General features: G+C 37.9%; 1 protein-coding gene across 4 annotated transcripts in view; it reads left to right on the plus strand.

Annotated features, from left to right (window-relative positions):
- Positions 1-4083: 4083 nt before the first annotated feature.
- The window catches only part of FSD1L (fibronectin type III and SPRY domain containing 1 like), a 100853-nt gene continuing 78860 nt past the window's right edge, over positions 4084-26076 (plus strand). For all 4 annotated transcript variants that reach the window (XR_008996576.1, XM_036903293.2, XM_036903294.2 and 1 more), the window contains exons 1-3: positions 4084-4253; positions 18179-18274; positions 20813-20944. Coding sequence is in view for 3 of the 4 variants with exons in the window: in XM_036903293.2 (XP_036759188.2) it covers positions 4239-4253; positions 18179-18274; positions 20813-20944 (243 nt within the window). In the remaining variant the exon portion in view is untranslated. The remainder of the gene's footprint in view (positions 4254-18178; positions 18275-20812; positions 20945-26076) is intronic.

Below are 26076 nucleotides of genomic sequence, written 5' to 3' on the forward strand. Positions count from 1 at the left end.
AGCTGATAGACAGTACTGCAATGGGGGGATGAGAACTTGGGTGAATGTTGAAACCACTGTGTTGTTTATGTGAAACCATTATAAGATTGTATATCGATGATACTTTGATTAAAAAAAAGAAAAGAAAGAGAGACTTATTTCCCTAGAAAGTGCTGACATAGTACCATCTGAGCCTGACAGCAATGGCATTGCAGTAGCAAAGGACTCACAGACACCATTTCCTGGGGTTGTTACTCAGGAGAATGGTTTATTAGAAAATAATAGTAGATAGCTAACATCTATTAGGTATTTTCTATATGTCAGGCATTATTCTAAGTACTTTACATACATTGTTATTTATCTTTATGACAGCCCTTTCAAGTGGGTACTATTAATACACTCATTTTACAAATAAGAAAATTGAGGTACAGAGAAGGTAACTGCCCAAGGCCACACACACACTTGGTAAGTGGTAGATTTGGCGTTTACATTCAGACAATCTGGGTGCTTAGCTAATGAACTAGAAGTGTAGTCAGTTCACTACAGTCCTTGATCTCCCTAGGCTCAACCACCTTGTCTCAGTCTGGCCCCGCCCATTTTCAGATTCTGTACAGAGGGAGAGGGGCTGCTGAGTAATGTTCTCACTAGTAACAGAGACTTGTTCCTCTGTGTTGGAGAGAACTGGCAGGGGGCCAGAAGTGTTTTACAATGAGGAGATCAACAGGCAGATAAATTGGCTTTGTTCTTGGTCATTCTCTGAACATAATGAGTCCAGCGGCATTTGACATGAAGAGTCAAGTCAGGATATGATGGAACACTGGTGTCTTCCAGATCTCCACTCATCTCAGTGTCCCCAGTGCCTAACCAGCCCATTATATATAAAGAAGGTGTTGTGACATAGTAACATCATAATGGCTACAGTTTAGTTACCTGCCCCCTAATGTTCTCTCCCAGGAAGGAGTGGGCTCTTGCAGTGGGTCCTGTGAGGGTCGGGTGGGGAGAGATTCAGAAGGCATTCCAGAAGTGAGTACAGTTGCAAAGCTGAGTCAGAAAGGGAATGAATAGTTATTGGCTTCTAGTTTGCAGAATGATAGAACCTCAAGTTTCAGAAAGATGTTAAAGGTTATCTCTACTACTCTCCCAGTGCCTGATGCCCCCTAGGACAGCTCTGCCAAACAAATGCCCAACCCCTGCGTGGATAACTACACTGATGGGGATCTCACTACCAAACAAGGTTCATTTCTACTCTGCATGGATGTTAGAAAGTTAGACTTTTGGTTGAGTGGAAATCTATCTTCCTGTTGCTTCCACCATTTGGGTCTAATTTTATCCGTGTGATATTAGAGAATAAGTCAGTTCCTTCCTCTACACAACAGCCTTAGAGAGATTTGAAATCTGTTTTTATGCCTCTGTAGTTCCTTTTTTTCCTTTTATAAAAAAATTGCTTTTTCTTACTTCCATGGTTCTCAAGTTTTAGTGTGTATCAGAATCACCTGGAGGATTGTTGAAACAGATTACTGGACCCCATCCCCAGCGTTTCTGATTTAGTAGGTCTGGGGATGAAGCATGAGATTTTGCACTTCTGACAACCTACCAGGTGGTGCTGATGCAGCTGGTCTGGGGATTACATTTGCTAACAAGGGCTTTAGTTTATTAGTAAAGCTACTTTTGAAAATTTCTAAACTGACTTGGCAGTGAAAGGTAAGTACAGAAACAGCAAAGGACTTGCCCATGGGCCAGAAGCAGCCAGAGTAGGTTGGGGGTGCAGACTTAGTGCTCTTCTAGGTGGGTGACTGCAGCCAGACAGCCGGAATGGGTTAGGGAAGATAGAAGTCACAGCCAGAAGAGACTAGCTGTTCCTGAGTGGGAATGAGGGGAAGCAGAAGGCCGCACTGAGCTGCCAGCAGAGCCAGACTGTCCAAAGAGACAGAGATCTGGCAAGGGCAGAAGTCAAATGCGGTAGAGCTCTTGTCACAGGCTGCTAGCGCCTGACTGGGCTGTAGGGAAAGAAGTAGGGGAGTGAGGAGGCAAGGAGCCAGGAGGGAGCTTCTGGAAGGTGGCTTGTGACAGAATCTTGTGATCAAATTTCAGCTGTGGCTCACTGGCTTCAAAGTCTCTCTCTGCCTCCTCCTGTGGCTATTATGCCCTTCAGGCATTAAGCACCCAGTAGTTGCTCTCTGACAGTAGTGAGGTGAAGGCCTTGCAGCAAGAGAACCGGGGACAGTGCTAAATGCTGTTTTTCCCTTCAGTGGTGGGCCCCACAATAGGCAGAGGCGGGGCTGGGGAGCTCCGTCAGGGTGTGTGACATCTGATGTTCCTACTCCCTAGGCTGCATTTCTCCTGCATGGGACACTGACTGCTGCAGTGCTTGTGCAGTGCAGCCTCTGTGGCCGCAGTGGTGTGCTAGAGACGGGGCGCATGGCTGCTCTCACTGCTCCCCATGGAACTGGGGCAGCTCGCATAGGAGGCTCTTTTCTTGTTACCAAGAGAAGGAGCATTTTTCTGCAAGACTGCATGCCATTACTCTTTTCAGCTGCAAAATTGTGCAACAGGCCCTCCTTGGTCCCTAACCTTCAAGAACTATCCATGTAGTCTGAGCCAGATTTCTGCTTTCCCTTTTGTCATCTCACTTCTTGTTCATGACTGTCCAGTTAAAAAGGATTTATTGAGTGCACAGTAGATGCATGCCCTGTGCTAGGCAGAAGAAATGTTGACTCTCAAGGAAATTGCGGTATAGTTGAGGAGACCCCTGCATAGCCTTGTGGGATAAATGATGTTTCTTAAACATACAGCTAATGCTCTCTCAGGGCTTTTTTATTTGCTGTTCCTTTTATCTAGAATGCTCTTCCCCAGGTCTTTGTATGGCTCATTCTCTCACTTTGCTCAGGTCACTCCTGAGAGAGGCCTTCCCTGATCTTCCTATGGAAAATGGAGCTCTCACAATACTCTTAATCCATTTACCCCATGTAATTTTTCTTAACAGCTCCGCTAACCATCTCACATAATATATTAAAATTTTTTGTTGTTGTTAGCCTCCCATGCTAGATTGTAAGCTCTCCAAGTGACAGCAGGTCTTTGTCACTGCTGAATTCTCAGTTTGTAGGACCTCAGGTACTACAGTATAGGTAGTATACTATACTGTACCTAATAGGTACTCAGTATATTTCACTTTTGTTCATTCATGGTAAGTGATTGCCCAGGTACATTTTGTGAGCCTCTCCAGAGTTACGTGAGGATGAGTGTCTGCTAGGGAAGAATATTTTCAAGCTCACCTTCCCACCTTTCCACAGTCAGTTGTGTCCCTCAGGCCAGACTGAGCAGGTTCTAGCTCCCACCAGTAACTATAATTTACTGGGCATTATATGTACTGGGCACTCCAATTATATTATTTAATCTTCACAATGCTCTGCAAAGTCAGCCATATTTCTCTTATTTTGCTGGAAATGAAATAGGCTTAGGGACAGTGCTTTTTATAAATCCCAGGTAGCACTGATAGACAGTGACTTCAGTGGGGTGGGTGGGTGGGGATTTGGATTTATGGGTGAAAGTAGTAACCACAATGTTACTCAGGTGAAACCTTCATAAGATGGTATATCAATGATACATCAATCAATCAATCAATCCCAGGCAGCAAGATGCCCAGCGGGGCTCTCTGGGAAAGGTCTTCCAGTCTCCACAGTGTTCCCACGTTTCTGCCACGTTCCTACTGGTTTCTCCCATGTTTCCACTACGACCCCGTTCCAGCCCTTTCCTTCTCACTGGACAGCTGGGCCTGGTCTAGCCTGGGTGCTCCGCCACGGCCAGCGTGTAGGTGGCAAGCAGGATGGAATGGGGCGGAACCCTCTCCAGGGCCATGGCTTTCCTTCCGTGCCCTTCCCGCAGGCCGGCCGCTGGTTGCTCAGGGGTCCACTCCAAGGCCTGCGGGTGGCGGAAAGGTTCTTTCAAAGGACTCGCGGGACTAGGGACGAGCACCCGACACCCTCAGCCCGGCCCCTCTGGCGGCGGGGCGCATGCGCAGGGTGCCCTCCCTCCCGCGGGCTGCCCTCTCACCCTGGCAACCGCGGCGCGACGGCGGCGCGCGCACGGGCGGGGCGCGGACGGGGCGAGGCCGGCGGCGGGCTGCGGACTCGGGCGGGCTGCGGCGGCAGCGCTGGCGGCGGGGAGTTGTCGTGGGGCGCGGTTTCGGCGGGGCCGGCTTCCGTCCGCCTCCTCACACTGTTCTTTGACGCGGTTTCGGTACCGGCAGGCAGCCTCTGATCATGGACTCCCAGAAAGTAAGCGGGAAAGCGGGGCGTGGGTCCCCCGATCTGGGCGGAGGTGGGCGGGGTGCCCCGGGCTGAGGGGGCGGTGGGGAGGCCGCCTGGCCTCCCTCCCTCCTGGGAGCAGAGCGGCGCCCACCGGCCTGCCGGGACCGCGCCCGGGGACCCAGGCTGGCCTCTGCCCTGCCCTTGGTCCTGCACAGAGTCCTGGCTCCTGTGGGCAAAACAGGGAGCCATCCCCATTTTTAAATCATTTTCTGCGGCGCCCTAGGCCCCCTTTGATTCTTGAAGCCTCCTGTGCTAGTGTGGGTTCATGCCTCCTCAGCAGATGAGGCACGGCACACGGGCTCTACCTGCTGACGCCGAAGCTGATGCTCTCTCCACCCAGTTTTCTGTATTGGCACAATACATGCTGCTTTAGGTCAGGCACCACGTCTCCATAGTACCGCCTTCTGCCCCTCATCCCCTGCCCGTCTCGCGACCAGTGCATAAGCAGGTCTTACTGTTTAGAATTGGTTGAATTGAGGGAAAGGACAGCAGTTGTCAGGCAGTCGTCCCACCCTCCTTGACCAGTTTGATGTTTCTGATTAGTTACTTGGTAGTTGTAATGGCATGTTTCTTACCTTCCGAAGTTAAGGAAAGGCTATGCAGAACTAGTCGTTTCAGTTAAGAAACAAAAATATTTAGAGGACATAGCCAGTGATTTGAATACAGTTAGAAGTAAGTTCTTAATATTCAGTCGTAATTCCTATATAGAAACCAACCACCCTGCTTTCTGTCAGATTATAGTTACTGAAATATAGGACAGTATCGGAAGGAAACACAAATGTCATTAATAATGTAGCGGGGAAAAACAACGGCCTACCCAAGAGGCCATTCTTTTCTATTATTAGAAAACACCACAAAGACTTATTAGGACAGATTTTTCTGTAATTTTGCCTCTTTCACCTTCTTGAGAATCACTGGAGGCATAAGAGAATAGTGTAGATTGTTTAGCCTTGGCTATTACAGTGTTGAACTGAAGTGAACATAATTTCATTGTGTGGGTGCATCTTGAAACTCATCTTGAAATTCATTCCTTAATTTTTATTTCCCTATTAGTAAGACATTTTTAAAAAATTACATTTTTAAATTTGTATACAATGTTAAATGTATTTGTATTTGTATACAATGTTAAAATGTATTACATTTTTGAATATGTAAACCTTTAAAATATTTCGGCCCAAATTTGTAAAACATTTCACAGCTTATTTAACATTTTAGATAAAAGTTGTATGATATCTGAATGGACATTAGTTCAGGGCAAAGACTTGGAGTCCAGAGACTTGGGTTCCATGCTCCTATTTACTAGGTCTGCGATATGGAGCAAATCACTTAATGTGATTATAATCTATCACCTCATGATTTATTAAATGTGATTGTAATTTATCTCTTTCAGAGTAAGAAAGAATATTTTATAGGGTTATTGTAAAAATAAGGCAAAATAATTCAATATGAAAACATATAGCATTTTAAATAAGTACTAGAATACTGTAAAATACAATTTAAAAATGTATTTTGATATAGATCACTTATTTTGCCAGGTCATGCATTATCCCTCCCTTAAAAAGGACTCAAGGGTTGGAGGTTGTGACTCCTGCAAGATCATACTGCTAGTCATAGGCTAAGATTTGAACTTAATTGGTCTTATTCCAAATGATGTTTTTGAATACCTACAACATATGTGCAGTTTTCCCAAAGATAGGAAAGAATTAGCTGTTCTATCTTACTGGTATTAATGTATCTTATTTGTGATAACTTTGAGAATCAACTTCTCAGTTTAAGAAAATGTGTCAAATTTTATTGGTGGTATCATATAATATTTCTGATAAAAAACCCTTCGTTTTGTTTTATTTAAAATGAATGTCTGGTATTAATGGTTATAACCAGTTAATAATCTGTATTTGAGCATCTTTTTCTCATGAATTACTGTAGAATCAATTATATACCTCACTAATAATGAGCTAAACTGTAAATTTATTTATCTTTAGGGAAGACAGTAAGTAGTACATCCTAGCATGATTTTCCTTTCCTGTTGCAGAATGTTACAATGAAAATAATAGTTGGGATGGTACCTTAGTCAGTTTAAGGAAAATAGGTACTGCAAGTGGCAAAGGGTGAAGATGGCTTGAACATACACCTGTTTGTAAGGCACTGGGATTTGGGCTTTAAATTATGAAGGGTATGGCTTTGGAGCCAGGTCTCTGAGAGTCCTATTTATGAGCTGCATGAACTTGGGTAATTTGCTGTGTTTCCATTTCCTTATCTGTAAAATAGAAAAAACAATTTTATTCACCTCAAGAAGTTATTGTGAAGATCATGTTATTATTTAAAAATCACTTGGTGCCTAGCACACATAGTTAACTGTTAGCTGCTGTTATTAGTTTCATAATCCCAACTTCAAAATAACTTTCACCTTTTGTTGATTATTAGTATAATTGTTTTTCTAATCTAGACTAACTTTTTTTTACTTTTCTCCTTAAATTTAAAGTATATTTTTTGTTTGTATATCTGTAATAAATTATTTCAAATGGCAGTGCCAAAGAAGAGTTGTTAAATCCTAATTGGAGGAGGATTGGAAGTTCTGATTCATGCAGTTTGACAACAGAGGTTAAGTTAACTGGACAATCTTACAGCAGCTTGATGGGGGCTAGTCAGCAGATGGATTAGCTTGACCAGCTGCTTTTTTGTCTGTGAAAATAACTTGGACTTCAATGTTATGTTAGCAACAGATGCTCTGTTTGAGTAGAGGAAGAAAACATAATTGCCTTGGGTATGTAAGGCATACTGTTGGATACAGAAAACCACAGTATTGTCTCCTAGTAATAAACAGAGGGATTTTATTTTGAGTTTCTGGGACACTTGTGAACAGGATGTGTATGGATAGGTGGCTTTGTTTGATACTCAGACCTTTTGATTATGTCCTTAAGTGGTTTTAAGATAAAATACTAAACGTTTCTTTACTTGATGAAATGTTATGTTTAAAGAAACCTTTGAAACAAATAAGATTTTTGCACCTTTCTAGAATCTTGGTGCTTAGAATTTGATAGTTTAGAATTTTTTTGTGCAGGAGATCATTCACAGTCATAGGGGTTGCAGACTCTAGGAAAGGTCCAACTGTAGGAATAATAAAGGTGGAGAGGAAGGGGGAAGGAATCTCAGAGGAACAATGTCACCAAGAGCACACATTGTCAATCATTTGCTTTCCTTTAAAGAAAGGCTGAGTATTCTTTACTTTCTACTTGGAAAGGAGTAGTGACTGTCAGGCAAGGCTTGAGTGTACAAGACTGGACAAACCTTGATTTGGAAGATTGAATGGAGTAGGGGGAGTCTGTGACAACCTGCAACAAGTGGCATGTCTACACTTGGCTTCCTTATCCCAGTTTCCTCTTCCTGCTATCCTATGCCTTCGTGCTGTACCTTAGCAGTTCAAAGACCTCACCACATCCAGATAGCCAACCAAATGTCTCATGCTCCAGAATTACTCCTTTTTCTCAGCCAGAAAAAAGTTATTACTTGACGAAAGGAAAGAGAAATGAAATCTGAATATTGTTTTGTATCCAGTATTTTGTTAGACTGACTAAAACTCTTAAAACAGCTCTTATTAGTACTGTATAGATACGGGAAATGTAACTCAGAGAGGTTACTGAGTTTAGAGTCACACAGCTAGCAAATGGTAGTCTGTATTCAAACTAGGTTTTTGTTCACAGCCCAAGCTTTTTTCATTACCACCCTTCTTGCCTGAATCCTTTGTTTTTAAATGGTGGTATGACTAAAGTAATTAAAGCTTAGGATGTTGACAGGAATAAAATCCCTATAAAGTAGGTTTTTTGTTTTTTTTAAAGGAAGCTAAGCTACTTAAGTCTGGTGAAAATACTGCTAGGAAGTATAGAACATGATTTAGATAAAAACCTTGAATTTGCTCTCTCTCTCTCTCTCTCTCTCTATATATATATATATCTTCTCTCTAGCTCTTTTTCTTTTTGAGGGAGGGTCTTAGCTTTCTAAAGTAGAACTGTGAACAGGAAAGTGTAAGTGGGGTTTTATACATCTCAGCCAAGCACAATTTGCATCGTTCCCATGGATGGATCAAAGTAACCTGGTATGTACAAGGCATAAGGTGTACCCTCTTCAAAGGAGCATACTGACATACTCATCACTATTTTTAATCACTGTATTTTATCTTCATTTTTTATTGAACTTGGCAGTTAAAAAAGTTAGAAATACAGTGAAGCAGACCTTTTAAAAATATTACAATATTCTTTGCAATGTCTGACTGAATGTAAGCAGGATTATTCATGCAGCAAATACATATTTAATATTTGCCACAGGGAGCGATATTCCACTCCAGCCTAGATGGACAATATTTTGAAGTTGTGGACTTTGTCTTCAGTTTTCTTTCTGTATATTTTATATCCTCAGCACCTCTTCCTAGCCACAAGGTTCTGATAGAATGCAGTCTCAATTATTGATTTGATATTTAATTGTATGTTGAACAGATTTATAATAAAGTATTAGCACAGCTAGCATGTGCACTCTTGTTACACTGTAAATTAAGTAATATAAGCTTATTGTAGGACAATACAAATACAGATAAATGAAAATCAAATAAAAATCAACTTTAGTCCTGCTACCCATAGGTAAATTTTTATTAACATTTATATGTAAAATACTCATTTTTTAATGCATATATAAACTTAAAATTGTGATATCACACCGTATTTACTAATTTATAATTTGGCCTTCACTTAAAATGTTATGAATATTTTACAATGTTAATGCAATTCTATAACACTTTTACTGATTCAGCAGAATTTTATATGGATGTGTTGATTTTTAATCAGTTCCCTTTTGTTGCACATTTATGTTGGTCCCAACCTTTTAATATTATAAATAACACTGCTTATACCCTTAATTACTTACTAAGAGTTACTGATCAATATGTGTATACTTTAAAAAATCTTTTGATGTGTAGAGCCAAGTTGCCCTTCAGAAGGGTTCTGTCAATTTATACCTGATAGCAGTTGTCCCTGAGAGGACCACATCTCCATTCCCACTCCACCTTAATTAGATTGTGGGACCCCTGGTTTCTTTGGCTGCATATGAGCTTCCCAGACTTCAGTGGATGGAATAACCAGCTCAAAGGTCACTGCACTTGGATAAGGCTTCTTGAGCCTCTGACACTTTATTTCCTCAAATCCTGAATGGGAAAGTACCTTCTTTTTGTCCTCGTGTCTTATAACTGGGCCCAGAGTGGGAAGGCAGCTTTCCCCCACCATGCCTTTTATTAATTAGATGTTTTTCTGTGAATCACCTCAGTTACATTTGTATACAGATAGTGTTCCCAACTGTTTCATTGTTAAGAGAGGGTGTGGCTTTCTACTAGTTAGCCTCCTGAATTCCTCAACAATATATAATTCTTCTTTTTCAGCTTCTCTTATCTCAGCACGAAACTCTTTATGTTGCCATGGTTACAGTCAGCTGGTAAGATTTGGTTGTCTAGCTTACCAGCTGAATAGAGCTTTTTTGATTTCAACTTGTTACCTAATTCAAAGGAGAGGTCTATAGTATGGAGTGATGCAAGTGGCATCATTCCTGGTGGCACTAGGGTATTTTCCAGGAATGCTTAATGTTGGTTTCTTTGATCCCTTTGTTCATTGAACCCTGTGATTGTTTTGTACAGTCTTTAGCTATGTAAGCAGCTTAGGATAATGTAAAAGTACAGACTCTGGAGGTAAATTCCTGGATTTGAATTGTGACAATCACTTGATAGCTGTGTGGTCTAAGAAAGTTTTTTACCTTCTCTAACCTTCTCCTTTTCATCCATAAAATTCAAAGACTAATACTGTGTTTTAAAAATCTATAGTGATTGTAAAAAAGATACTCCATTTCAATAGCTTAGCACAGTGCCTAGCACATAGAAAGTGCTTAATGAAAACTAACTGAAATGGCTATAATAATAGTTTGACCCCCTTAAATTGTAGATCTATTAGTGATATTTGCAGTGGTTCTAGATTTGTGTATCTCAGCTGTATGGAATACTAATATGGAATTTGAATCAAATATCTTCTGGTCTGAGTAGTTTTGGTAGGAAACCCATTTATCAAAGTGTTTCTCAAATTATAACCACTTGGTTATCGGTGCCTTTGGATTCAGAGTAGCATATAAGCCTGGGTATAATGGTTTCTGCCTCTGCTTCTATGAACAGAAGTTTTTGCTTTGTAACTTCAGGACCTGTTGTGCTGAACAGTTTCCAGTTAGTAGCCCAAGTTGGCAGAGTTTTTGCTGGATGCAGCAGAATAAAGACAGCATTTGAATTTGTCATCACATATATTAAGCTAAAGCCATGTAGAACCATGTTAAAAAAAAACTTGGAAAACCAAGTAGAACCAGGCCATTTCAAATGGTAAAGGCATCATGTTCTCAGCCTTTTAAGATGATATGCCTGTAGTGGAATAGCTGTTTCTGTTGTCCTTGGATCTGACAGGGTGGTACCTGTTACAAACTGTTGATCAGTTCCAGTGTTTTCCAGTCTTGAAGTAAAAAGTCCTTTTGACTTAGATGTTCTGACTTTTTCATGAACCTCTGATCTTTACTTTCAGATTGTATAGTGTAAGAACACTGTACAGTTAAGAGCATACACTCAGGAGTCAGCTTGCCTTGATTTGAATCCTGGTTCTGCCACATATAAGTTTGCTTTGGGCAAGCTATTTATGCTCTCTATACCTCAGCTTCCAAACTGAAAAATGAGGGTAATAATAGAATGCTACCTCATAGGGTTCTTGAGAGGATTAAATAAATTAACATATGCAAAGAGATTAAGATAGTGCTTGGCACTTAAGAGTATAACAGTGTTGTTTTTTTGCTCAGTCTATTGATTGTGCTTTTACTTTACATGATTTATAGTGACTATAAACATAACTCTTAAGTTATGCTCCTTGGGAGGTGATAACTCATACCTCATGCCTTATATATTCCAGATTACTTTGATCCATTTCATGAGGATGATTGCAGTTTGGCTGGGGTATATAAAACCCTTTTTCTTGTTAGTGTAGTAGTTATCTTAGCCTAATACAATAGTCAACTAATTCAGAGGCTTAATCCTGATACAGTAGCTTTTCAGAGGTCCTGGTAACTGTGTTTCATGACCACAGGATGATGTCTGAGATTGCCTGTGCACACTAATTCTGGAGACATATGTCCTATATATTTTACAGTGATCCAGCAGAATTGGTCTTTGTCAACATACATCTTCAGACCCATGTCCCTTAGAGCTTTTAGTCATGGCCTCTTGAAGTCTTGTAAAATGCAATTATATTATCTAGATAAGCATCAGATAATTTATGTTATCTTTCTCCATCTATGTTTATCTATCACTTTATCCATCAATGTTGGAAGGTAATGTGAGACTTGAGATCTGAGACGAAATCTGAGATCCTTGTGGTCATTCTTTCGGGTTGATATCCTTCAAAGTAGATGGAAGTTGCTTTACTCTCCTTCATCATCAGGCTTTGATAATAAATGAGGCAAGTATATGTCACAATTGGCTCATTCTGTACATACTTTTTTGGAACTTGTTTTAATGATACATTGTGTATATGTGAGCTGGTAAGTGTGAGGGCACCCATGTGGGAAGCAAGGCATCCCAGAGAAACTCAGCAGGCTTTGCTGCTGGAATGCAGCAAGAAAGAGGAAATCTGGTGTGAATTGAAGCAGACGGGTAGGCAATGGGAAGATCATGCAGGGTGTTACATAAGATTATATAAGGTCATGTTAAGAGGTTTCCAGCCTTACCCAAGGACCAGTGGGAAGCCATTGAAGACTACTGAGCAGGAAGAGTGATGCTATCATATTACTCTAGCTACAGTATAGAGCACTGATTATTGGGGACAAAATTGGATCAGAGGCCAATTAAGTTTTGCAAGAGTATAAGTTGAGATATGATATTGACTTTTACAAAGATGGTAGTAGTGGTTTGTAGAACTGTCTAGGAGGTAAACTTACAGAACCTGGTGGCTGCATATAGAGCACAAATGAGAGGAGAAGACATAATGGTGATGGCCTAGGCTTCTGGTTTTGCAGCTGTAGTACCTTTTGCAGAGGTAGAACACTAGAGGAGGGCTCAGGTTTAGTGGGGGACATTATGACATGTTGAGTTTTGAAGTGCTTGAGAGATATCCAGGTCGGCAGTTGGATTAAAATGGTTGGAGCTGAGAGAAGGGGTGCTGTATCTAATGGTGCTCTGTTCATGCACAGCCTACATCACATTCATTGGACTTCTGACTTTGTACTTCCTCCTCAATTTCTTTATCAATTACAGTTGACTCTTGAACAAAGCAGGGGCTGGTGTGATGACACTCCCCGCAACAGTCAAAAATCTACATATAACTTTGACCTGCAAACTTACCTAATAGTCTGCTATTGACTGGAAGCCTAATGGATAATATAAACAGTCAATTAACACATATTTTGTGTGGCATGTGTATTATATACTGTATTCTTACAGTAAAGTGAGCTAGAGAAAAGAAAACGGCTTTTCAAATTGTTGCAGATCTCCAAAAAATTGTCCAATATATTGATTGGAAAAAAATCTGCATTTCAGTGGACCTGTGCAATTGAAACCCATGCTGTTCAAGGGTCACCTGTACTTCTGTCTCCACTATAGAAACTATGATTAAATTTGAAGGCTCTGGAGTATTAGAATTGGGTCAAAAATTCAGTGCATTATGTTATCTTTTAGTTATTTGATGCCTTTTTCTCTAAGTTTCTAAATACAGAATGTATAGATATCCTGCCCTGGTTTATTACCTGCCATATTTAGAAACACTTTAAAAAAAATTCTGCTGAATTTGGTACCTGTTCAACCAGCATCTCTTTGCATACATCCTATATTAGGCACACTATCCGTCTATATACCTCTTGTCTGAATCCTACCACCTAGGGAAAATTTTAGCCTCATGTCATTTATACTAGCTAGGGTTAAGTGTAATCCTAACATTTCGTTTTTACAAGTTTTGGTGCTGGTGGTGGATTGTCTTAAATATTCTGGTTACTTGTAATTTGTTTCCCAGTTTTGCTGGGCTCCAAATTCCCTATGTCTTTCTATCTTCATGTCACTTCCACCCTAGGTCTAGCCAGTCCCTGTGCTTATGCCAGAATGGTGGAAGCTCTGGTCCCTTTCATAATTTTTCAGCTCCTCCTCCCCCCACCATGAACTTCCTCTATTGGAGAATACTAAATGAAAGAAGCTCTTGATTACAGTTTTTTTGCATTTGCTCACTCTCTCTACAATAACAGATTTAAAGGACAAGTGTCTTCAGAGCTTCTGGAGCCCATGCATGTGTCAGCAGCCTGCCCTTGGGGAACTGTAAGGATACTGCCCTTTTTTCTTCTAAGCTTAGGGTCAAGGCAACACTTCATCTGCATTAGCTACCAAGGTCACATAGATTGCTTTGAGTTCTCGCTCTTACTCATCTGGATGGTTGCTTCTTCTGCAGCCACGTTTTCTACTGCATTTCATAGCTGTGAAAATATAGGTGACCTTAAATAGTAAGGTTCTCTTTAGAGCTGGCTTGTCCATTCTTATAGCATCTCAGTGATGTATATTATGCAGAGGCTTGCAGACTTTCCCCACCTAGAGACTCGAGTAGCACCCCTAAGATTCTCAGCCTTCGGTCTTTGTTACTTTGGTAGTAAGGTAAAGCTGCCTTTCTCAGGATGTGGGCTTTATCTAGGTGTTCCATGATAGACCATCATGCTAGATAGACTGTCTACTAGACCTCCGAGTTAAATTCTAAATGGAATCCATAAAGCATTCTCTTCAAAAGAAGAGATGTTGTTTCCCAAACCTGCTATATCAGCCTTTAAAAACCTTTCTTTCCTAACCCACTAGGGTTATGGGGAGTAGAGTATTTTTAAAGCCTGAGGTAATTCATATACAATACCATTCCCCCAAAAGCTTTAACACACAGATTGTAGGATTTTTCTAGAAGTATTGCTAATAGTATTTCTTGGACCAATATTAATTAAGAAAATTCACTTTTCATTCTCTGGTAATAGCAGAATTTTGAATGAATTAAAAGGGGAACGTTAAAGATAAAAGTAACTGTAATCTAAGGGTATACTATGTCTTGGAGGTATGAACAGTACCATGCACAATAGACAACATTATCCTGATGATTCTTTGAGTTTGCATAGCTTGCATGTCATCTGTCCTCAGGTGCAGTCCTGTTTTATCAGATGCCAACCTTTTTATGGACATGTGTTCTCTTTGTCATCCCCAGAAAGTCTTTTCTAACCAAAAACAATGAGCAGTGTAAGTTTGACAGGAGAGGAGATTATATTGCTCCTTTTGTTATGTTATTGTAGGGATCCCAAAAGAGTGCTGCTTATGCACCAATTTTTTTTTGAGACTTGGTGATATTATATAATACCTTTCCATTTCTAGAGGTAATATTTATATACATAAAAACTGAGAAATTAGTGAAACTTTGCTAAAGGAACTTGGTTGTAATGTTTTATCTTATAGCCACATGCAGCTATTATAGTTCATTAAGCTAACATAACATAGGCACATATGGGCATTTTGTTATCCCTAGAAAAAAGTTCAGAAAGCTTTTAGGTTGTTTATTATTAATTGCAAATTAAGGAGATAAGTATAGGGTCTTTGCCCTATCCCTACTCTTAGAAATATATGGACTATTTGGTTGGTATTGGCCTGTAAGGCTGTGTTCTCCAGTATTGATAGCTTCTAATCATATGTGGTTATTCAGCCCTGGAAATGAGTTAATTTGAAGTGATATGTGCTAAAAGTGTAAAATACACATTGGATTTTGAACACTTAGAACCAAAAAGAAAAGAAGGCAGGAAGGAACTCGGTAATTATTAAATATTGATTATGTGTTGGAATAATATTTTGAATCGATTGGGCTAAGTAAAATATTAAAATTAACTTCATCTGCTCCAGTTTTCCTTTTCTGATGTGGCTACTGTTAGCTTTCACTGTGTTTCTATTAAGTGGTCCTGCTTTAAGGAGAATGAGAATGTTGGTTGGTAAATACTGTATTCTGCTCTCTAACTCCACTTTTGGAATAGAGCCTATTAACTTTCTATTACGGTAACTCTAGTAGGTGGATAACTCTTAAAGGTATAAAGGATATAGCTGGAAGACCTAATAAAAGAGCATTTAGATGTCTTTGACTACACTCAGTAAATAGCAGGCACTTCAAGAAGGCAGGGAGGTTTCTCATTAAAATCTTTGGAGTTTAGAGCTTTCCTAGCTGGGACAGTATACTTCAGCTATCTCCAGAGTTTTTGCTGCAAAATTCTTCAAATACACCGTTTGCCACTAAACTTAGACAAAAAATAGGTAAAAGTGGAAAGCTGTTTTGTGCTAGGGAGATTTTTTTTCTGTGAATTAGATCTGCCTATTTAAAAATACCAGGGATTTTTTTTTGTGCAATTTCCTTCAGTTTTTATTTAACTCATGAATATCCTGGTGATTGAAATTTTGTTATTGGGTCAAATTCATTGGGCTGGCTTCTCTTTTTCATGGGATAAAACTGCCTCCAGAGGACTCTCCAATCCTTGTTCTGATAGAATATTGTCTGTCACCTTTGCCTTGAAGTTTACTAGATATGTCCAGCAGGGGACAGAGCTCAAGCTGTGATTCCAGCAGTTTTTATGTCTTTGAAATGTCTTAGCAAACCAAATTTATAAGAGAATATGTTATTTATGGTGTGGGTACTTTACATCATGGGCAAACAGGTTAGTTTTAGATACAGTATTCTAAGGTAGTAAGGATCATGGGCTTTGGAGACAGACTGAGCATAACCTTTACTAGCAGTGTCACCTTGGGCAACTGATTGAATCTCCATTTTCTCATCTGTGCAGTAAAGATATAACCCTGCCATTAGCAGGGATAGAAGGGAGGCAGATGTAGTCCGTTAACCAGAAAAAGCCCTATCATAGTTGAAGCTTTCTGTACACAGGCTGAGGATTGTGCAGAACTGTTTTTATGTTCCATTGTGTTGTTTTTAAATATGTGTAGATCTTACCCTGGAAGAATAATTGGAAAACTCTTAAGTCTTCTGCCCTCGTTTTTTACTTTTCTGTACTGCCACTCTTGCCCCCTGCAGCTGTGCCCACCCTTCCCCACAAGTCCTGGCTCTGTTCTGCCATTCTTCTAGTTGTCCTTCTATTCAAATCCTGGTCACTTGTTTCTGGGAGGAACAGTCAGGATAAACAGCTAACTCTTGGTGTTGGCCTCTTTCATAGCATAACTTCATTGTATTATTATACTAAAATAACACCAGCGATGATGGTGGGAAAAAATAGTATAGGTAAGTGAATATAGTGGAGAGCCCTAGGCAGCGCCAGGGATGATGATAATAATACCTACTTTTTTCTGGGGATTGTTGTGAGGATTAAGTGGGGAACTTCTGTGATTATTTTTGATTTTTCACTACTGTAGTGCTTTATGAATATTTATATGGAATATTTTCCCTCTATCAGAATATTTCATGAACTCTTTATGCATAGCATTTTATCAATATGTGATTATATTTTGAGAAGACCCTTTATCATACAAAATCTTATAGCAACAAAATGGCAGTAGACTCATAGACACTGAGAAGGAACCAGTGTTTACCAAGGGCGAGGTGTTGGGGAGTGTGGGGGGAAGGTTATTAAGGGGCACAAGAATTTGCAGTCACAATATAGGTTGGTCACAGGGATGGTAGTAGAGCACAGAGAATACAGTCAATGATTCTGTAGTATCTTACTACACTGATAGATAGTGATGGCACTAGAGGGTGTGAGGATTTAATAATATGGGTAACTATTGAACTACTGTGCTGTATGTTTGAAACCAACATAAGATTGTATATCAATGATACTTTAATTTAAAAAATCTTATAGGAAATTATTAAAATATTTATGCTTATAGGTGCTTACAGAAACCAGACTTGTTCTTGGGAGACGATTACAAAGTAAAACTACTTGTATTTGATTTTTACTGAGAACACAAGTGTCTTCTTTGGATTTTGCTATTACTACCCATGAAGACTTCTTAAACATCTAGATCTGTACTGCCCAATATGACATCACTTGCTACATGTGGCTATAAAAAATGAAGTTAATTGAAATTAAACAAAATATATTTAGTTCCTCAGTTGCTCTGTCCACATTGCAAGAGTTCATTAGGTTTGTGTGGTTAGTGGTAGTAATCACCCTATTGAACAGCATGTATATAGGACATTTTCATTAAAGCAGAAAATTTTATTGGATAGCACTGAACAAAAGAGTATGAGAAAATTAAATAACCAAATGTTTATTTAAATAGGAAGCAATATAAAAAAGTCTGAGGTATTTGCTACTAAAATTACTTATTAGGGTTCTGTAGCATCTGTAAATATTGCAATGAATGTTATAATTTTAGCTGCAAATTAATTACCCACTTTCATATTTCTGAAAGGTTTTTTTATTTTTACAAATAAGTGTCAGTTTTCGGTGTCTCTGTTTTTATTCCTCATATCCTGATGCTGTAATAGAAGTTTCCATTTTTTTTTTGCAATGTTTAAGGATTTGATTCTATTCCTTTGCTATCACCTTATGACCTAAAATACTACTACTGATATTAAATAATATTGATCATCTTCACTGTGAAGGGTGTGATGGTGATTAAGTTGTATACTAGCAGTAAGAGGTTTAACACAGTACAAATACATATCCCGTCTTTTGTAATTACAGGCCTTTGGAAATTTTGAACAATGAGAAGGTTTACATTGTTGCTATTTATTATATAATACACTGTTACAATCGGTTTTTTAGAGAACACTTGTTATGAAGCTTATAGTTCTCTATTATTAAAATATCATATGTTTAATTTTTTTTAATCCTAGGAAGCTCTACAAAGGATCATTTCAACTCTGGCGAATAAAAATGATGAAATTCAGAACTTCATTGATACACTAAATCAAACACTAAAAGGAGTTCAGGTATGAATCTTTTCTTAAAAAGTTTGTGCAAATTTATCACAACAAATGATTATTGGATCAAATCGGGAGTATACATATTATTCATCAACTCTAGATTATAAACTAATGGAGGAGAGAGCAGGGTTTTTAAATGCAGATAAATATTTTCCTTTCTATTCTTGAATCCTCCATGGACAGATCAAATAAGAGAAAAAGAAAACTCTGAAATAGTAGTTACTGGGAAATATAGTGCTCACTTTTTGTCCCTTCCCAGTTTGTTTGTCTTTTCTAATTTCAATTAAGAGCAAATTGTATTGTTTCAAAAGTACTGGGAAGCCAAACATTTCCTTTGCAGTAAATGGTGGAAGGAATTGGTGTACTTGCAATTGGTGTACTTGCAGTACTAGGTGAAAGTAAAACATAAAAGGTAATGGAGAGAGAGAAATAGTTAAGGAAATGGTCCTGGGTTTGGGCATATAATCCATACTGTAAATAATCAAATGTTGAATATCGAAGAGACCTTAAGATAATCTGGTGATGCTTTCTCGTGAATTTAAGGGTGCCTTAATGAATTTAAGGGTCATTTCTTTGTGAAGTAAACATAGAAGATTTGTGGTATACTTATAGACAGGGAAATCCTTTCCTGTCGTTGTTTGTTTGTTTTAACCTAGCTAGTTGCCTGGTTCTTGGCCTGTTTAACCTTTTGGTCTTTATATTTCCTTTTCTTCTGAATTTGCTGTGGTTCAAGTTAGTTGATGATGAACTTTACCACTTTGTGTTTCTCAAACAATTGTATTGGAAAATTTGGTGAATCCACAAATCCACTTTGTTAAAAGATGGGGCTAGTGGTTCTAAAACTCTTGATTTGTGGACAAGAGACACTTCACATTGGACATGTGGAAGAATAAACCTTAAAAGAGAGCTAGCTCAAATTATTTTTCTCATTGACAAATTCTTAGAACTCCACCTTAGAATCCAGAAAATGGAGAATTAAAAGCTATACCCCTGTCATTGTAGATGGGGGCAAGAGGAGTAGTGGGTAAGAGATTGTAAGAATGTGCTAATTGGTTAATGAGGGAAAAATAGTAGTCCCATTCCTTTTTACTGGTGAATAAACTGAGGTCCAGAAATTTAAGTGGCTTATCCAAAGCCACACACTGTTACTAAGTGGTTAAAGAGGGATTTGGGTTAGGTTTTCTGCCTTCCAGATTGCATATTTCTTCTTCCACAGCTTGTTCTTATCACTGTAACAAAACTAGTAAAATGATTAATGCCACCTTGGTAAGATTCTAGTGAGATGATACATGGTTTTTATGAACATTATAAGCAAAAGTTTGGATTCCGATATTACAGTAGATTGTACATTTTCTCTTTTTTAGTTTTAATTTTAATTTATTTAATTTTTAAATTTATTTTTATTAAGGTATCATTGATATACACTCTTATGAAGTTTCACATGAAAAACATTGTGGTTAGTACATTCACCCATATTATCAAGTCCCCCCATATCCCACTGAAGTCACTGTCCATCAAGTGTAGTAAGATGCCACAGAGTCACTACTTGTCTTCTCTGTGCTACACTGTCTTCCCCGAAACCCCCACCCACACCGTTGTACATATTCTCTTAACCAGTGCTAATAAGCTTCTCAATTGAATAATTCATCTAAGTTGAAAAATGCTTTCATTTCTTTCATCTCGTAATTGTTGCAAGTGTGGATATTGCTTATCTAAGGATTTCACAGAACCCATTTTCACAGTTTCCTTGTTGAAATAGCAGCATCTGGCTTAATGAGACAATGAGGAACTCCAGGAAGTCAAGAAACTTGAAATGCTATATTGATTCTGCCACTAATAACTACCTGTGTGGCTTTGGGCAACTCACCTACCCATGTTTTACTTTAAAAATTTAGGAGTAGACTACAAATTCTAGTTAGTAGATGATTTCTGAGGTTCCTTCTAGCACTAAAATTGAGATGTTGATAAATCACTTAGAATCCAGCAAGGAATTGTTTAATCTTTTAAGTTCTATATATTTTATGTAAATGCATTGTTTTAGACAACCTGAGAGAGATTTGCAAATTTACAAAATACATCTCCACTCCTGTATGCCCAAACTATTCCTCAGAGTTGCAGAATCAAAATCTCTGGAATACTTTATTAAAATGCTTTATCAGTGATTCTGAAGCACACCAAAGGTTGAGAACCACTAGCTTAGGGTCCGCTTAGCGCCTGAAGGTCTGGACGACGTTGGTAACCTTGAAACACTCTTTCACATTGTCTTGTAGAAACAGTATTATAAAAGATGAAAAGAGCATGGGCTAGCCCATAAAAGGCTGCTTAACTCATAGCTTACCTGAAATAATACAGTCAGCATTAGTAGCCAGCTTTTTTGGATTTATCTGTTTTTAAAGCCTTATGTCAAATATTATAATTTTGTTATTTTTATAATGTTATGCTGAGATAGTTTATAATGTGAATCTATTCTCTAGCAAGTGTATCTTTAACTTTTTAAATGTTTGACAGCTCCTCAGTAAAATCACTGTTTTGTTTATTAAACAGGAAAATTCTTCTAACATACTTTCAGAGTTAGATGAAGAATTTGATAGTTTATACTCTATATTGGATGAGGTGAAAGAAAGTATGACTAATAGTATCAAGCTGGAACAAGCTCGTAAGTCACAGGAGTTACAGGTGAGATCATACAACTGTTTAAATATGAGTAATTTTAGTCTATTAATGTTTGATTTATTGAAAGCAAAAATTCCTGAATTTTTATGTATAACTACTTATATCTTGTAGAGGATGATTCTTTGTTTTGGTCATAAATGTCTTGTTTTTTCTGAATTATGATAAAAAAATAAGATTTACTCTCATAGCCATTTTTAAATATATAGTTGAGTAGTATTAACTTTATTCATGTTGTTGTGTAACAGACCTCTAGAACTTTCTCATCTTGTAAAACCGAAACTCAGTACCCATGAAACAACAGCTCTGCATCTGTCTCTTCCCCACCACCTGGCAACCACCATTATATTGTCCATTTCCATGGTTTTGAACTATTCTAGATATCTCTTACAGGTGGAACTATACAGTATTTGTCCCTTTGTGACTGGCTTATTTCACTCAGCATAATGTCCTTAATATTCATCCATCTTGCAGCATGTGCCATGATTTCCTTCTTTCTCGTGGCTGAATATTCCGTTATGTACACAGACATACCACACACACACACCACACTGTTTCAATGCATTTGTCTGTCCGTGGATATTTGGGCTGCTTCCACCTCTGCTATTGGGAATAATGCTGCATTGAATAAAAGTGTGCAAATATCTCTATGAGATCCTGTTTTTAGTTCTTCTGGATATATCCTTAGAAATGGGATTTCTGGTTTACATGGCAATTCAACTTTTAGTTTTTTGAGGAATTTCCAGTTTCCATAGCTGTTGCACCATATTATATTCCCATCAGCAGAGTACAAGGGTTTCAATTTCCAGTCACCAACACTTGCTATTTTCTATTATTTTATTGTTTTTTAATTGAGATATAGTTGACATGTAACATTATATTAATTTCAGGTGTACAGAGTGATCATTTGCTATTTATATATATATTGAAAAATGATCACAGTAAATCTAGTTGATACCCATTACCACACATGACAAATTTTTTTTTCTGTGATGAGAACTTTTAAGATCTACTCTCTTAGCAATGTTCATATATACAATACAGTATTATTAACTATAGTCACCATGCTGTACCTTACATCCCCAGGGCTTACTTATTTCAGAAATGGAAGTTGGTACCTTTTAGCCACCTCTACCCATTTCACCCATACTTTCTATTTTTTGTGTGTGGTTATCCTAATGGGCGTGAGATGATAGTTCATTGTAGTTTTGATTTGCATTTCTCTAATGGTTAGTGATATTGAGCATCTTTTCATATACTTTTTGGCCATTTGTATATCTTCCTTGGAGAAATGTCTATTCAGGTCTTTTGCCCAATTTTTCATTTATTTTTGCTTTTCTTGTCTGAGCCTTTGGTGTCATATCTAAGAAATTGCCAACTCCAGTGTCATAAAGCTTTTCCCCTATGTTTTCTTCTAGGAGTTTTATAGTTTTATAGCTTTTGTTTAGGTCTTCATACATTAAGGTTAATTTTTGTATATATCAGGTAAAGGTCCAAATTCATTCCTTTTGCATGTGGTATCCAGTTTTCCTAGCACCATTTGTTGAAGACTCTGTAATTTCTCCATTGTGTGGTTTGATAGTCTGCCAAAGGTCATTTGTACATAGGGTTTATTTCTGGGGTCTCTACTCTGTTTTACTGGTCTGTATGTCTGTCTTTATGCCAATACCACACAGTTTTGATTACTGTGGCTTTGTAATAGTATGTTTTAAAATCAGGAAGTGTGAGTGAGGTCTCTTAACTTTGTTTTGTCAATTCAGGGTCCCTTGAGATCCATATGAATTTTAGAATTTTTTTTCTACTTCTGTAAAAAATGTGATTGAGATTTTGATAGGGATTACATTGAATTTGTAGATTGCTTTGGGGAGTATGGACATTTTAACAATATTAAGCCTTCCCATCCATGATCATAGGGTGTCTTACATTTATTTGTGTCCTTAATTTTTTTCAGCCATGTTTTAGAGTGTTCACTGTGTAGGTCTTTTGCCTCCTTGGTTAAGTTTACTCCTAAGCATTTTTTTTCTTCATGTTGCTGTAAGTGGGATTGTTTTCTTAATTTCATTCTTGGATTGTTCATTGTAGGTGTATAGAAATGTATCTGGTTTTTGTCATAGATTTTTGTCAAATATCTATTTGTCATAAATATCTTTGAGAATCTGAAAACTATGGAAGAATACAAATGTTCTCTTTCTCTCTTGTATACACACTATACACCCTTTCAGTCTCTCCATATTCCCAGGTTGAGATGTGTGGTTTATATTTAGGAGGTGGGGGTTGTATACTTAAATCATTCAAAGATAATTAGTTTAGTCGTAACGTATCCATACATTTAAATAATAAATCCATTCACTTAAAAAACAAGATTGGAGAAGAAAGGAGAACCCAGCATCTTCTGAGGATCTAACCCACACCTCATCCTATGTCGATTTCTGTTCTGTTTTGGACTCAGATTCTTCACAGCACTAGTTTGGTAACCTTTTAAGTGTTCAGTTGCTTAATCTCCAACCTCTCTTTCTCCCTCTATTTTTTCTCTGCCAGAACAGTTCTGATTATCTTCATTTATCTTCATTTCTGTCATCTAGCCAACATTTCTGTCAGTCTGGGCCATACTACTACATATTAAATCTGCCACCAAAGTGGCCATGAGTCATATTTTTTCTCCTACCTTTCCTCTTCCCATCAAGTGTCAAAAACCTCATACATATTGAACAGGCATTATCAATTTTCATCTGCCACCTTTACCCATTCCTGGGATGACTGATGTTCCAGTGTTGCTCTTATTTTCCTGTTCTCTTACCTTTAAGCTCCAGATACCAACTTTTTATTGGGACTGCCTTTCTGCTTAATGGTGTATGCAGTTTATTTTTCTGGCATTGTTAATAGGGGAGCTAAAAGTAGGCAATAGACATTTTTTAAAACTTGGAATTGACTAGATAAAATTAAACTGTTGCTAACATCCTTCTTTAGAGTAGAAACTTTGCATTTGTGTTTAGAAAAAAACTTCCTACTTGTCTCATTTCATTCATGTATCTGTTATATTGCTAGCTGTCAATTAATGGCATTTGACAAACTAGCAACTCTTAGGTCCTTATTCTCCCTTTCTCCCTCTTCTCAAAATTCACGTATGTTGGATAACAAAACTCTTACAATAATGACTTTAGAAAAGCATTATTAGAAATTGAAATCATAATTGTCATTGGATTTTTAAAAATTTTATGTCTTGTTATGCTTGCTGTAAAGATAGAACTGTAAAGGACTTTGAAAAACCTTGAATATTTTACACACATTAATGTTCAATATTCATATTTGAGAAGCTAGTGTAGAATATCTCTTGTTAGCACAACTTATGGAGTAAGTCAGTGATAATATTTGATTGCCAGTGTGTAGATTTCATGCATTTTTTTCAGTAATATTTGAGTTACTGCTATGATGGATCTTGAGGACATAATAGTGAGCGAAACAGCTCCTGCCATAATGGATTTCACTTTCTAAAAGAGGATAATTTGCAAGAAATGCAGAAGAAAGGAAAATCAGATCTTTTTGCCAAAGATAATCAAACTTATAATAGTAAGCAAAAATGTATATGATATAGCTGATTTTAAAATAATATAAACAATATACAGCTGCACATAATGCAGAGGGATCATGATGGGAATTGAGTTAAGAAACAGTTCCTTAGAAGCTGATTTGAAGCACTTTGAGGTAGGAAAGAAAGGCTTGCTTCTTAATAAAGGAAGGAGAGGGTATTTTGGGCAAGAGGCAGTTCAGTTACTAAAATAATCAAAGCTCAAAAGTCTGGAAGTCAGAATCATCTTGAAGCCAGGTCAGTGCTGATTTGGAGAGAGATCTAACATTCATGTCATGGCATGTAGTTTTTTATCTTTAGGAGTGTTACCCTTACTTAACTCAAGATGTTTGAGATTTTCAGAATTAGATACTTTCTATCCATTGTGGATTTTTGGTTTAAAATATGTCTTTAGACTTACAGCAGAACTGTGATGTGTTTTATATCAGAACTTATTTTCTGACAGCTACAGAACTGGATGAATGTGTGTACATACGAACTCTTAAACTCTACAGTGCTCTTAGAACAGGATGCATTTATTGCTCTTGTAAACCATTGAATTCATATTTCTAGTTGTTGACTAAATTTCCAGTAATATGTGATTGTGTCATATAGATTTACTTAAACTCTTTTTCTCATAGAGTCTCAGGTGAACTTTGTCCACTTTGGGTACAATCTTTATTACAACAATAAGGAACATAATGATATATATATCTGATCTGATTCGTGGAAGTCTTCTATTAAAACTGCATTTGGACCCTTTTCATTTATTTATTTTTTGGCAGTATTGAGAGGGAGTCCTTGTTGCTTTATTTTTAATTTTTTAATCGAAGTATTGTTGATACAGTGGTTCCACAGCTAACCATATTATTAAATCTTCACCCCCTGTAGTACAGTTTCTATCTGTCAACATAGAAGGATGTTACACAGTCATTGGCTATATTCTCCATGCTATACTACTATCCCCTGATCAACTGTATTAAGATTGAGAATTTTTGTGCCTCTTTATCCCCCTCACCCTTCCCACCCTCCCATCCTAACTTATCTCCCACAGTAACCACTGGTCACTTCTCAATGTCTATGTGTCTGTTGCTATTTTGTTCATTTTCTTTTGTTTTTAGATTCTACAAATAACAGAAATCATATGATATTTGTCTTTTTCTGCCTGGTTTATTTCACTGAGCATAATACCCTCTAGATCTATCCATGTTGTTGCAAATGGCCAGATTTCTTTTTTGTCTGAATAATATTCCATTGTATATATGTGCCACATCTTCTTTATCTATTCATTTTTTGATGGACACTTAGGTTGCCATATCTTGGCTATTGTAAATAATGTCGTGATAAACATAGGGATGCACATATCTTTTAAAATCAGGTATTTTTGTTTCCTTTGGGTAAATTCCTAGGAGTGGAATTACTGGGTCAAATGGTATTTCTGTTTTTGATTTTTTGAGGAACCTCCATACTGTTCTCCACAGTAGCTGCACCAATTTGCATTCCCACATTGTAGGAGGGCTCCCTTTTCTCCACATCCTCTCCAACACTTATTATTTCTTGTCTTTTGGATAAT

Source organism: Manis pentadactyla, chromosome 3 (assembly GCF_030020395.1).
Source record: "Manis pentadactyla isolate mManPen7 chromosome 3, mManPen7.hap1, whole genome shotgun sequence".
In the NCBI taxonomy this organism is placed as follows: Eukaryota; Metazoa; Chordata; class Mammalia; order Pholidota; family Manidae; genus Manis; species Manis pentadactyla.